The sequence below is a fragment of the Doryrhamphus excisus genome, linkage group LG23, assembly GCF_037039965.1.
Source record: "Doryrhamphus excisus strain RoL-2023G ecotype Guam linkage group LG23, RoL_Dexc_Guam_v1.1, whole genome shotgun sequence".
NCBI lineage: Eukaryota > Metazoa > Chordata > Actinopteri > Syngnathiformes > Syngnathidae > Doryrhamphus > Doryrhamphus excisus.
Genome location: NC_136379.1, coordinates 9,633,811 through 9,648,511, shown reverse-complemented (window position 1 = coordinate 9,648,511; position 14,701 = coordinate 9,633,811). Strand labels below are relative to the sequence as shown.

General features: G+C 45.8%; 1 protein-coding gene across 1 annotated transcript; it reads left to right on the top strand.

The window, feature by feature from the left end:
• The first annotated feature begins 344 nt into the window (after positions 1-344).
• vegfba (vascular endothelial growth factor Ba) lies at positions 345-12,780 on the top strand. Its single transcript, XM_058060107.2, has 8 exons — positions 345-1,013; positions 4,253-4,295; positions 4,401-4,597; positions 4,688-4,761; positions 4,831-4,866; positions 8,410-8,481; positions 11,261-11,440; positions 11,623-12,780. The coding sequence occupies exons 1-8, from the start codon at positions 936-938 to the stop codon at positions 11,642-11,644; spliced, it is 702 nt and encodes a 233-aa protein (XP_057916090.2). The 5' UTR covers positions 345-935; the 3' UTR covers positions 11,645-12,780.
• Positions 12,781-14,701: the final 1,921 nt, after the last annotated feature.

Sequence of the window (14,701 nt, the reverse complement as noted above, 5' to 3'; positions counted from 1 at the left end):
TGCCACACACGGCCCCCAGGCCAGACTTTGGACCCCCCACCCAATATCCGGACGTGACCTCATGGCAGCTCCCTTGCTCTGTTTCCCTTTGGCGTGGGGGGGGGGGGGGGGCATTCACGCAGGCTGTGACCTCTGCTGAGGGGGATGGAGGTGGGGGGGGACAGCGGCACCTGTACCCAGTGCGCCTGCCCGGGCGTCCCGTTTCGGAACAAAGTTGCGGAGCTGCGCAATAACGCTTCTTCTTCCGCGCTGCGTGCGTCTCAAGGGCAAAAAAAGCTCCGAATATGAAGACCAATGAAGCTCGCTAACCAACAACACCTTCTGTCTCTTTTGGCAAAGCCCCGTCCGCCACTATGAGAGCCCCCCTCCCTCCCCCTCTTTCCTGCGTGCCCTTTGCCGCTTTCCAGGACGGCTTTCCTATACGATGAGCCTGCTGGCGGAGGAAGGTGACGTGCTCCGCCGGAGCGGCGGCATGGAGACACTGTGACCGAGCTCGGAGCAGGAATATGCGGCACTGTCGCCCCCCCTCCCTCCTTTCCTGTCATATGCGGTGGATCTATCTACATGAGCAGCATCCTTTTATTTCAATCCCGGAGGATTCGAAGGTCCGTCCGGAGGGGAGAACGCACGTCGTGGATCCGCTTCGTGTGATCCTTCGGACGGCGTCCGTCAAGTAAAGTTTGACCAAGTCCTCCTTGTGATCATCACCATTTTGGAGCGGTCATGGAGTCTGTCATTGAGAGGCGGATAACGTGAGAGTTTGATGCCCGTTTCAACTTGGGATGAAGATGCCACCCTGGAGCGGAGACTGGCGAGTGAAAGCCGGCATTGAGCGTCTTTGATCGGTGACGGAGGACACGGAGACATCTTTGGATCTGTCCAAAAAAAGATAGATATATATTTTTTTTTACCCGGCCCTTGGACTCCTGCGCACAATGGGGATTATGCTCCAAGTTATTCTAGGAATGTTTCAATTCCTGCTGCTCACCAGAATTCCCAGCTCCCACGCCAAGGTATGTAGCCTATACCGTGTCCGTGTCTTCGTGTGCATGCCTGCGTGACCTCTAAAGCGCCTTTCATGCTCGCTGTCCTCGCATTGGCCGCCACTGGCATCAGCTGGTAGGCGAGCTTTGGGGACGTCATCCTGGTGGTCCGTCACACCACCAGCTGGCACCTTTGACGCGTCTCGATGGTCCATATGTCCGTCCCAACATGTCTTGATGGTTGTTGTGTCCGTCTCTATGGTCCATCCGTCCATTCCGACGAGTCTCGATGGTCCCTGCGTCCGTCTCGATGCGTCTCCGTGGTCATCTGTCCATCCCGATGCGTCTTGGTAGTCCCTGTGTCCATCCCGACGCATCTCCATGGTCCATCCCGACGCATCTCCATGGTCCTTGTGTCCATCCCGACACGTCTCGATGGTCCCTGCGTCCGTCACAACATGTCTCGATGGACCCTGCGTCCGTCACAACATGTCTCGATGGTCCCTACGTCCGTCACAACATGTCTCGGTGGTCCCTGCGTCCGTCCCGACGCGTCTCGATGGTCCATCCCGACGCGTCTCGATGGTCCATCCCGACGCGTCTCGATGGTCCATCCCGACGCGTCTCGATGGTCCATCCTGACGTGTCCCGACGCCTCTCGGTTGTCCCTGCGTCCATCCCGACGCGTCTCAGTGGTCCCTGTGTCCATCCCGACGCGTCTCGATGGTCCATCCCGATGCGTCTCGATGGTCCATCCTGACGCGATCCCTGTGTCCGTCCAGACGCGTCTCAGTGGTCCCTGCGTCCCGACATGTCTTGATGGTCCCTGTGTCCATCCTGACGCATCTCGATGGTCCATCCTGACGCGTCTCAATTGTCCCTGTGTCCCTCCCGACACGTCTCGTGGTCCATGTGTACATCCCGACGCGTCTCGATGGTCCCTGCGTCCATCTTGATGGTCCCTGCGTCCATCTTGATGGTGTCTGCGTCCATCCCGACGCGTCTCGATGGTCCATGTGTACATCCCGACACGTCTCGATGGTCCCTACGTCCATCTTGAGGGTCCCTGCGTCCATCCCGACGTGTCTCAGCGGTCCCTGTGTCCATCTCGACACATCTCAATGGTCCATCCCAACGCGTCTGGATGTTCCCTGCGTCCTGTGTCCGTCCCCACGCGTCTCGATGGTCCCTGCGTCCATTGCTTCAAATTCCAACATTGGTTCAATTTTACAATTCAACTTTGTCTGCCTTTACGAGTCCAACAATTTAGCCATGTTTCATCTTAACCTTCTATCAATCCTGCTGGGTTATTTTCCCCATTGTTAAAAACTGATAATATCTGGATATGTAATCGCTAAAACTGCTAGCTAACAAGCGGTGTAGGAAAAGAGGGTTTTCCTACGATCTGGCAACCGCCAATGTGATTGTAATTCCTGGTTGTGTAACCAAAATACAAAGAAAGGCTTCTTTATCGAGCGCTGATGTCAAAGTCAAACCACGCAGATGACAGACCGGGGGGGTGTGTATCATTTATTGACGAGACGCCGTTTGTCCTTGAAAAGATTCTCTTTCCTCGACGGCCCGTTTGGCGATTGAGGCGACACGTGAACTCATCTTCAACTCGCACTCAAACGCAACCAGGCCCTCGTGTTTTTTCTTGTGTAGCAGACGGGCAGACGCAGGGGGGATCCAGCTGCTAGAGCTGCTCCGTTTTACTCATTCATGAGGACAGACTACCCGCAAGCACTTTTGGCGCCCCCTGTAGGCTGGGGGTGCAAACTGCTACACAAACTCTGGATAGAGTTTTTTAAGGGAAATTCACATTTCCAGCCGCTGTGCAAAAATGTCTTTTAATCATTTAATATAAACATGGCAACATAGGAGATATAAAAAAATAGAATAAATACAGGAAAAAATCCTGTGTGCGTATTTAATGCTTCTCCTCCTATTCTGTGTGAAAGTGGTACATTCTTGGCATTCTTAAGTGTAGAATGCAACCAATTAACCGCATTCAAAAAAATATAATGAAACAAGAAAATTAACAAAAACAAAAAATGTACAAAAATAAAGTATAAATGTTAGAATAGGGGATCAAGCTTTGGCGTTGAGTGACAGCGCCACCATTTGGTGAATTTTGCCAGAAATGGAATAGAAACTAGTAAAAACAAATGTCACACCTCTCTTACTAGAGGTGCCTTTCTGTAGCACCCCCCCCCCCCTCGGGGGGTCGGGGGGGGGCATAGCATGGTGTCAGACAAAGTCATTTTAACGTGTGTGTGTGTGTGTGTGTGTGTAAGAGGGGGTTGTGTGTGTAAGAGGGGGTTCGACTGAACAAAGTCTACATTCCCTTGCTAGTGGCCTTGGTCCTTTTCACACACACACACACACATATGCAAACACACACATACAAACACACACACACACACACAATTGGACTTTAGTGTGTGTCAGAGTTAAAATGTGGGGGCGCCCCTCCCACGTCATGAACGACAACATTGTGTGTCACACATCCCTAAAACACTCCATCTCCTTAGGAAAAAGAGGAATAATAATAATATAAATAGTCTGTTCCAGGGTCAAACTGTGGCCATCATGAAACCAGTCTAGCATTGTTGTTTTTTTTTTTGTTCTGTAAATGTATATATATTCTCATGGGACAATACCATAGAGAATAAACAACATTTTAGAGTAGTCAGTGTACAGAAAGTCAACCACATTAGAATAGTCATCCCATTCTATTTATTTACGCTAGCACAACCAGCTATCGAGCTAGCCTCACCGGTTATTCTAAACTTATTCGAAAGTCTTTAAAACGGGAGTGAGAAAGAACCAAAAAAACTACCACTTCCACACTGAATGAGAGAAGAGCCGCATTCCCTTTGGCCGTGCTCGGTGGCGCTGGCGTCGTCGTGGTCTTTGGGGGGTGGGGGGGCTGCATGAGTGCTGAAACAAAGCGTGATCCCCCTCCCTCGGAGGGGGGGAAAAGTGGGCCGCCTGGCAGCGTTCCAACACGATGACGAGCCCAAACAGACTTTTAGGATGACGAGTCGATACAGAGCGGGATGGATAAAAAGCTGTGAGGCCTACTGACTGCGTTGCCAGCCATGGAGACAAAGATGGCTGTGTTGACTCATTCGGTAGTAAAATCTCTACTGCTATACAAGGAGTACACGGACTACTATCCAGGTTTACTATGTATGTACATGTATACTACAGTATTGTCATTCATAAGCATGGAGTTCATTAATTGACTATTTCTTTCCCGCCAGCTGGCTCACTGGCGACCCACGGAGCCGTCCAAATCCAGAGAAGGTGCGTGGACATACTTCCCCGACATAACCCCCCCCCCCCCCCCCCCCTTCCGGACCCCCGACTTTCGGCTAACAACTTCGCTTGTCGCTTGGCGTCTCCCCTCAGTGCGACGGTGGTTGGAGGTGTACTCGCGGAGCGGCTGCGAGCCTCGAGAAACCTTGGCGGAGGTTTGGCGGGAGTTGCCGGGGGAGACGCATCACCTTTTCGTGCCCTCCTGCGTGGCGGTGAGGCGATGCGGAGGCTGCTGCGCGGACGAGGCCATGGAGTGCGTTCCGTCGCTAACGCGCACGGTCACGATGGAGGTAGAATAATATCGTTGACATCCATGTTGGAGCTGGCCTTCACCATGTGTGTGTGTGTGTGTGTGTGTGTGTGTGTGTGTGTGTGTGTAGCTGATGAGGACTTCCTTCATGAAGCACGAGCTCATCGAGTTGCCCTTCGTGGAGCACAGCCAGTGTGAGTGCCGGTAAGAAAACCACACACAAACACAATTCAAAGACATTACAGCATCTTTACAGGGTTTTTGTTTTTGCAGAGTAAAAGCAGCGTTCCAGCCGACACCAACGACAAGGTAATCGATCGCTTTATCACATCTCAACTCGTGTCTCCAAAGTAGCACAGGCTGCTTTTTGTGACCATTTGTGCATTTCTTACAGTGCGACTCTGCACTTGTCGGACGTAATGCATGCCGTATACGGACACTACTGCTTAAAAGCTTGGGATCACTTGCAAATGTATTTGTTTTCTAAAGAAAAGCAATTTTTCATGCGTTTTACAAACAATGAAAATTAATCAGATGATTTTTAAAGAAGGATCTACATTTTTAAAATTATTTAATTAATTAATTAATTTTTAATTTTAATTTTTTTTTTGTCACATACCGAAGTACAAGGTGATATGACCATACAATGACATAATGGGTACCATATTGAAACATAACGCACCCTGACAACTTTCCGTTTAAGCGGGTACAAGATACCTCAATCGGATTTGGGGAAAGGAATATTCCACCCCCGGGAATCCGATTATATATTCATTCGGATTGGCACAAACTGGGTCTAACAAGGACAGAAAAACGCTGCACAAATATCTGAGAGTGTGTAGTTTAAGACAAAGACGCCTCACCTGGCAGCTGCACTAAAAAAAAAACAAAACAAACCCTGGACTGGTGGTCAGCCAATCACAGGCCACATATAGACAAACAACATATTCCCTGTGGCTAATTAACCTAGCATGTTTTTTGGAATGTGGGAGGAAACCGGAGTACCCGGAGAAAACCCACGCATGCACGGGGAGAACATCCAGCAAACTCCACACAGAGATCGCCGAAAGTGGGATTGAACTCGGGTCTCCGAGCTGTGAGGTCTGCGCGCTAACCACTCGACTACCGTGCAGCCCTCATTTATCACAGTTAATTGGTTCCAGACCCGACCGTGACAAGTGAATTTTCCACCAAGTCGGATTCAATGCTTATACTTTCATAAAACAACCGCATGAACGGAGTGAGACCTTTTGTCAGTTTGGGTGGAGGCGGGGCCGCTAGCATACACACACAGTGCGGAAGAGTGTAACGCAGTAGAATGAAATGACCAGATTGCACTCTCAGTCTGCAACTCGCCCCGGAACAGGTAGCTCCGTGACCCACTTTTGGGTCTCAACCCAGCAGTTGAGAACCAGCAGGGTGTACCGGGTCCATTCAAATGTTGTCTACGGTTTGTATGAAACGATACAGCTGCAGACCCGGGTGGATTGAATCCAGCATCACAGGAAGTGATGATGGCAGCTTTGCGTCGGCGCGTGTAAACGGCGTTTTCCCACGTAGGAATCGAGCACGCCATCATCGTATTTATGCGGCCGTGCTTCCTGTTTGGATGTGGACATAAATAAAGAATTCCAATGTATGAGCGTGGCGTATGTGTGTATACACTGTAGGTTTTGTTAAGTGACTCGGTCTGGGGGGGTTTGATGTGCGAGTCCTTTCGCTCCGTGCGTCATACCGCGCCGTAACGACGCGTTCAAGTTCCACACGTGTGGTACAATTAGTCCTTCTGTGTAATGTTCTGCATCTGTGTGTGTGTCTCATGGAGTTAGCATCTGTGTCGCTAACGCCCCCCCCCCACACCCCCTGCCCCCATTCCCCGGGGGCAGCCCGCATCCTGTTGTCACCATAGCGATGATGTTATCTGGCCCCGGCCATGTGCTCACACACTGATGGGGCTCAGTCACGCATCCGTCAGCGTCTATTAAAGCTGCGTCGCCGCCGCCGTTGCCCCCGACGACGACGACAACAAGAGTACATCATGATAACGTTGCAGCCGTGCTTCCGGCGTAGCTTGTTTACACGCCACGGATATTCACATATGTTCCTCGTTCCGGCGTAGGAACCCTGGTTGACTTTCTGAATATGATCTTGAACACATTAGAGACCCGCAGGCATAAAAAAGCACCCCTATATTCACCTTACCCTCCATTTGGAACCTGACGGATTGTTGAGCTACACAAGAAAGGCCTCCAAGACAGTCGTTTCTAACTTCTCCAGAACATCCTGAGCAAAGACACGGGACCATCCTGGGCCCCAATGAAGGGTGGTACCAGTGCCGGGTCCAATTGTCTTCTCCTTTGAGGGTCCTGATGGCTTCCTACGTTACTGGCATGTCAAGGAGGTCCCACCTGAGATGTTCTCCACCACCATCATCATCATCCTTCAATGGAACAGTGGAGCTTCAGATGGTGCAGGGGCGTCAAACGGCAGCCGGAATTAGCATAGGAGCACCAAACATGGGACATTGAAAGGTGGAAGGAGGTCGTCTTCTTCCTGGACGGTCCTGATGGCTTCCACAAGGAGGTCCCACCTCAGATGTTCTCCACCACCATCATCATCATCCTTCAATGGAACAGTGGAGCTTCAGATGGTGCAGGGGCGTCAAATGGCAGGCGGAATTAGCAGAGGAGCACCAAACATGGGACATTGAAAGGTGGAAGGAGGTCGTCTTCTTCCTGGACGGTCCTGATGGCTTACACAAGGAGGTCCCACCTGAGATGTTCTCCACCACCATCATCAGCCTTCAATGGAACAGTGGAGCTTCAGATGGTGCAGGGGCGTCAAACGGCAGCCGGAATTAGCAGAGGAGCACCAAACATGGGACATTGAAAGGTGGAAGAAGGTCGTCTTCTTCCTGGACGGTCCTGATGGCTTCCACAAGGAGGTCCCATCTGAGATGTTCTCCACCACCACCATCATCATCCTTCAATCAATGGAACAATGGAGCTTCAGGTGGTGCAGGGGCGTCAAACGGTAGCCGGCTATGTGGAGATGGTCTGTGTGGTCATGACTGGCTCTTCAACACTTCACTGAGGACTTCTTCCAGAGGAACAAGTTGACTCTTTTGGACCATCCTGGGCCCCAATGAAGGGTGGTACCAGTGCCGGGTCTAATTGGGGGGTGGTAATTACCAGAGGAGCACAAAAAATGGGACATTGAAAGGTGGAAGAAGGTCGTCTTCTCCCTGGATGGTCCTGATGGCTTCCAAAAGGAGATCCCACCTGAGAAGTTCTCCATTATCATCATCTTTCAATGAAACAGTGGCGCTTCAGGTGGTGCAGGGGTGTCAAACGGCGTTGCTCGTGACTGAAGGCCCTGGTCTGTGTGGTCAAGGACTTCTTCCAGAGGAACAAGCTGACTCTTTTTGGACCATCCCGCATGAGTTCCAGACAGTGAACATCTTCAGCAACATTCCCACAGGCCTCCTGTGAAGACGGGCATCAAGTACCCCCAGGGGCATCTTTCACCTCATGAAGAAGAATGGTAGAACTCCTACGTTCTTCTTGTTGCATTTTGAAGCTCTGCTAGAAGATCCAGGAGATGGAAAGATACATTTTTGCAACTGCTTTTGAAATTTTGATCAGAAATGTAAAGTCCATGCAAACCAGCAGGTGGCCCAAGCGAGCTTTTCTTCCTGTCACTCACACCTGTGTGCCTAATGTTAATCAATGAAGCATCAAACTTTTATTTTATTCATATATATTCCGGTCAGCCTGATTATGATAATAATAATAATAATAATAATAATAATGATGATGATGAATAAAAGCTTCCTTTGACGTTCCTTCCCAGGCCCAATCACGCGGCATCAAGAGGCAAGAAGAAGAGGAGAGGAAAGAAGACGATGTCAGCGTCCAGAAGAGCGTATGTCAAATATTTTCATCTATTTAGTTTTTTTTAATATGCGATGTATATTTTACTGATGCCGCTGTTTACATGAGGTTATCTGGTCTTCGTTATTTGACACACTTATTTGGATTTCCTTTACAGACGCATTAGTCAAGGTCTGACACACACACACACACACACACACACACACATGCTCACTCACCTCTGTGTGCTACTCGGGCCTCAAAGAGATCTTTGTGGTCGGGATACAGTCAGAGGAACATAATGCGCCTTTGTGGCCACGTTTAACACCCCACAGCGTTTTTGTGGAGTGCGAGGATGACGACGATGACAGATAACAACAGATAATATAAACATGTGTGCGGCGTTTTAGCGACTGGAGGTGTGAAGGTAATGGTAATGGTAATGGTAATGGTAATGGTAATGGTAATGGTAATGGTTTAATTTCATTTGAACATGCATCAGATTCCAATTGAGTGCATCCCATAATCAGTTCCCAGTTCCACATGTCCAAAAGGAGTAGGAAGAAGCAAAGCTTATTAAATCCTACCCCTCCATCTGGTACTTTTACAATCACTAACTGTTACATTTGTTCACTTCCTGCTTTCCTGATATATTTTCAGTTTTTTTTTTTAATTAATTTTAATTTGAATGTTAATTTTTACAATCAGTAACTGTTACATTTGTTCACTTCCAGCTTTTTAATTTTAATTTTAATTTTAATTTTAATTTTAATTTTAATTTTAATTTTAATTTTAATTTTAATTTTAATTTTAATTTTAATTTTAATTTTAATTTTTACAATGAGTAACTCTTACATTTGCTCACTTCCTGCTTTCCTAGTATATTTACATTTTTTTAATAAATTTTTTTTTACATTTTTTTCATTTTATTTTAATTTTAATTTCGTTTTTTACGATCACTTACTGTTACATTTGTTCACTTCCTGCTTTCCTAATAATTTAAGTTTTTTTAAATATTTCTTTTTCCATTTTCTAATTTTAATTAAAATTTTGACAATCAGTAACTGTTACATTTGTACACTTCCTGCTTTCCTTATATAATTTAAGATTTTAATTTTAATTTTAACGTAGTCCTAGCATAGAAGTGTTTCAAATGTAGTTCTTCCCTGAGATCATATTTCTCCTCTCTTGTAGAGAAGTATTGGATGACATTTTTAGCTAAGCATTTTTTATTTTTAGCCTTATGCATTATTTTAGCTGTTTGAAGATGAACTATATCAGCAAGTTGAAGTATTTGTCATTTTAGAAATAAGGAGTTCGTATGTTCTCTGTTGGCGCCATTATGAATTATCCTTACTGGCCTTTTTTGCAGTACATTTAGCCAGTGAAGATCGGAGCGCGTGCGTGGGAAGAGGTGTTAAGAACTTGCGACTCCGGTGACGGGAGATTGACAGGTGTGATTAGCGAGTGCGCGTGTTTCCCATGACAGCATAAAAGAACTAGCGCACCTTTTGGCTGTCAGTCATATCCGGGCCCCATGGGGTCGGGCAGGGGGGTCCATTTGGGTGTGATGTCCCCTCAGCACCCATCCATCACCCAGAAGAGGCTTTATTCAAGCTCTAGCAGGGGTGAAATCTGTGTCATTTGCTCCCAAATGCCACCTTCTCTGTCCGTGCCAGCGGCAGGCGTGGTCATCGGGGGCCCGAACAAAGATGGCTTCTCTCTGCCTCATTAAGTAACTTCATTATTCGCCCGCCTCCTGGGAAGACGTGGGTAAAAAACCCAGCCCAAGTAAATGGAGACACTTTCTCATGGCGTCTCGGTGCAGGCGAGAGGCAGAGCGTCCGGGCCGTAGGCGCTGACGGGATGAGATGGTTATTATTATTATTATTATTATTATTATTATTATTGTGTTTTTTTTTTTACCTTTACCCCTTTTATCCCCCTCGATAGCCAGCACCGCGCCGCATTAAAAGTGAAAAAAAAAAATTCAAGAGACCTCCATGGCGGCCCACCAGGTGCTCGGAGCGTGTGTCCGAATACAGTGCACCTTGCTGGGCCACAGCAGGTGGTTCCTCCCCCTCCGCTCTATACTCTGGTTCTACTCTGGTAGTAGTCATGTTCTGGTAGTCATGTCATGGTATTTATATTATAGTAGTATTACTATAGTATAGTATTTATATTATAATATATATATAAATAAAATAAATAGTAATAATAAAGTCAAAATATTCAGAGAAAAAGTAGTAAGAACATTTTAGGGGGACTTCAGTGCCCCCTAAAATTTGTCAGAGATTTTTTTTGTAAAAAAAAATTCAATAAAAAAAAATGTAAAAAATCTATAAAAAATATCAAATTATTTAGGGGGACTGAAGCCTATTTTAGAGGGACTTCAGTGCACCCTAAAATTTGTCAGATTTTTTTTCGTCAAAAAAAAAATCTATTAAAAAAATGTTCAAAATCAATAAAAAATATCAAATTATTTAGGGGGGCTTAAGAACATTTTAGGAGGTTGAAGCCTATTTTAGGGGGGCTTCAGCGCCCTCTAAAATTTGTCAGAGATTTTTTTGTAAAAAAAAAAAAAAGTCAATAAAAAAATGTAAAAAATCAATTAAAAAATATCAAATTATTTAGGGGAGCTGAAGCCTATTTTAGAGGGACTTCAGTGCCCCCTAAAATTTGTCAGAGATTTTTTTTTGTAAAAAAAAAATCAATTAAAAAAATCTATAAAAAATATCAAATTATTTCGGGGGGCTTAAGAACATTTTAGGGGCGCTACTAGTGTTTGCCAAGAATTTTTGTTAACAGGTAATCCAACCGTTCTTTTCCAGGACGCCCGTCCTCTCATCCCAACCCACCAGCCCCCCTTCTTCGCCGTCCACGCGGCCTTCCTGTCGACCCTGCAGAGGGCGGAATCGGGCGTTGGATGCCGGGTCTTGTCGCTGTCTCTGCACCGTCACGGCCGAGAGCTGCGGCAGGAAAGACAGGAGGTTGGATTCTCACCGTTGCAGGTTGGTACCGACGTAGTCTTGGAGAAGCGCGAGGACGTTTTTGGGAGCAAAACCAGGAAATCAGCTCATTAAAACCACCATTTTTTTTTTAATCTACCACTTTTTTGAGCCTCAGGATGTTTTTCAGAAGTTTGACATGAAATCTTCTATCTCTCTCTCCATCTCTCTCTCTATCCTTTCAGGTGTGACGCCGTGAGGACCTGACGACCTCCGCCTCCCAACAGGAAGTATGAGCGGACACGTACAGCACGCCACCTTGTAGTCGCTTTCTAGCCGAGCCACCAGTGTAGCGATCCTAGACCTACGTAGATCATGTATGTACACACGCGTGTTTGTGTGTGTGTGTTTCTGTGGTCTCACATGTACAGTACACACGTGCACGGACTTGTCCGCTGGGAAAACGCTGATTTACGGATATAAACATTCCCAATGGAGCCTCTTTGGACTCTCTTGTAACGGGACAATATCTACGTATAGAAGCGCAACATGCAGACCACATTGCTTCTGGTTCGTGTCGAGGCCTGTGTGTGTGTGTGTGTGTGTGTGTGTGTGTGTGTGTGTGTGTGTGTGTGTGTGTGTGTAGCATCGAAATAAGATAAAAGGTGCAAACACACTCAGACACGCCAGACGGGATATAGGATATGCGCTCGGAATGGCATTCGGAGTCGGTATAAGCGATGCTGAATGTACGTATCTGTGTGGTCCTGATGGGGGGGGGTCTGAAAGACCCAGATGGGTTATCCTCGGCGCCCTTCTCCCCTCATTCAGAGGCGCATGAGCGCCATTTGTTTAATTTGGGCTCTTTTGTCTCCATCTTTTCCTCTGCTCGCCCCCATATTGAAAGCCGGCGCTCGCACTGCCTCTCTTTTTGGGCGAGTGAGAAGAATGACAATAATGAGGTCTGGCGTCCGTCCACTGCTCTGCACCCACACACACACACACACACACACACACACACTTGTATTCACACTTAAAGCAGCAGGAACACACACACTGCAAGCAATGTGAAATCAGCAGGTAGCCATCTTTCTTTTTTATGCCAATCTTTTTATATATTACTGCAGTTTTTTTGTGAAAATATAAGCCTCAATTTGATATATTTTATGAAAAGTGAACGTGTAATCCGTCTGAATAAAGCGCCACACATCACGAGGAACCAGGTGGATGGGGGGGGGGGGGTAAATGTATAGAATTTAAAGGTCATATATATTATAATGTGTGCCGCCATTCCCACTGCAGTGTTGTTTTCTTTGAGGACGGGAAGGAATCCGCCGCTTCGAGCCGAGACGCCCGAGGCCTCGCTCGGCGTGACGAGCCAAAAAACCCCGGAGTTGCATCGACGCGGCCTCCCCCCCCCCAAGAAGCATAATGGCGCAGGTCAGGGAGTCATGTGCTCCATTTTTTTTTACCAGTCACATTTTGTCCGTGCGGTATACACGGGATTCAGTGCAAAGCCCCCCCCCCAATCCATCCACGCACGCACCCACCCACCCACCAGCCAGGGTTCAACAACAGTCTGCTAATAAACGCTCGCCGCCTCCGGCAAAGACGCGCTAGCATAAACTATTTATGACTTAGTCGTGTTAGCCGTTACTCCAAATGGACGCTTCCATCGCTACCTCTCTAGTTTACGTTCCGTCTACATCCGTAACCCGGGAAGAACAGAAGGTCCCCCCCGCCCTCAGAGAACCTCCAAAGCAGGGGTGTCCAAACTGCGGCCCGTAGCAAACAAGAAACACATAAAAAGCAAAAGTCATTTTAACACAATGACGTCGTAATGTCATGACAAAAATAACGATTTTAGCAGCATAAAGTTGAAATAGTTGAAAATAAATTTCAATTTAGGCAGAAAATTAAGTCACGGGAAAAAAAGTTGTAATGTGAAAAGAATAACGTCCAAATATTACCACAAGAGGAAATAGTTAATGGGAAAAAAAAGCAACAGAAATGGAAAAAAAACAAACTATTCCAACAAAAAATGGCGTCATCTAACCACAAAAGGTCTGAATTTTACCAGAATAATATCACGCTAATTATGTCATTATGTCATTTTGGTAGCATCAAGCTAGAAGATGAAAACATCATAGGAGAAATAAACAAGTATAACATTTTGGGACGATCGGCTTGCGGAAAAAGTTCTATGAATAAAGTCAAAATATTATAAATAAAATAGTGGTAATTACCAGAAGACCATTTCCAAGAGGGAAGTTGAAATAATTGGAACATAAACAGTTGTAGATTTACAAAAATGAAGTCAAAATATTCCAAGAAATTCTGGCAAGAGAAAAAAATTAATCAAATTTATGCAAAAAAATAATAGAAATTGAATTCTTATTATTTGATGACACTTCATATTTCTCATTTATTCTTGTCAAATTATGGCTCTTTTTTCTCTTGTATTTTTTTAAGAATGTAACAAGTGCCCTTAATAAAAGAGCAGCAAATATTATATGAGAAAAAATTCGGAAAAATTCGGATTATTTAAAAAATTTTAAAAACTCAGCTGTCATTTTACAAGGAGAAATTCCAAATATTACACAAAATGATGTCATCTAATACTTATTTTAATATGTCATTTTTAGTAGCATAAAGTTGAAATATTAAGGCCTTTTTTATGCCATAATATGAGACGTAAATTAATGAATTTGTCTTTTTTTAAATTGGGAAACAAGTTCTAATGTTGCAAGAGTGAAGTGAAAATATGCCCCAAAAATGTCATATTACGAAAACAACGTTTACACGAGGAAATTTGTCAGAAAGAGTCAGAAAAAAATATTAAAAAATGATATATATAAAATATAAAAAAATATATAATAATAAAGTCCAAATATTCCAATAAAAATTTTAATATTAAAGGGAACCTATGATGACCATTTTGTATTGAGTTGTGTTCTCCTATAGAGCAGCTACACACAATAACCCGTAAAATGAAACCATTTTAGATCTTCCAGCGTCTGCACCTATTCCAGATGGATTTCTGCCAAAACGCTCTGTTTTCATTTACTCCACCAATGGCCCGCCTCCGGGCACGCCCACTCCGCTGTGATTGGTCACACGCCCATATAAGAAAATCCGGGACCTCTGTGACATCACAAAGGGGACAGTTTTACCACAACTTTTCAAATCGAGCGTTTTGCTAAAGTTTTTCCAGAGACCTCCATGGTGGCCCGCCAGCTGCTCGGAGCGTGTGCCCGAATACAGTGCACCTTGTTGGGCCACAGCAGATGGTTCCTCCCTCTCTGCTCGATACTTTTCATTTAC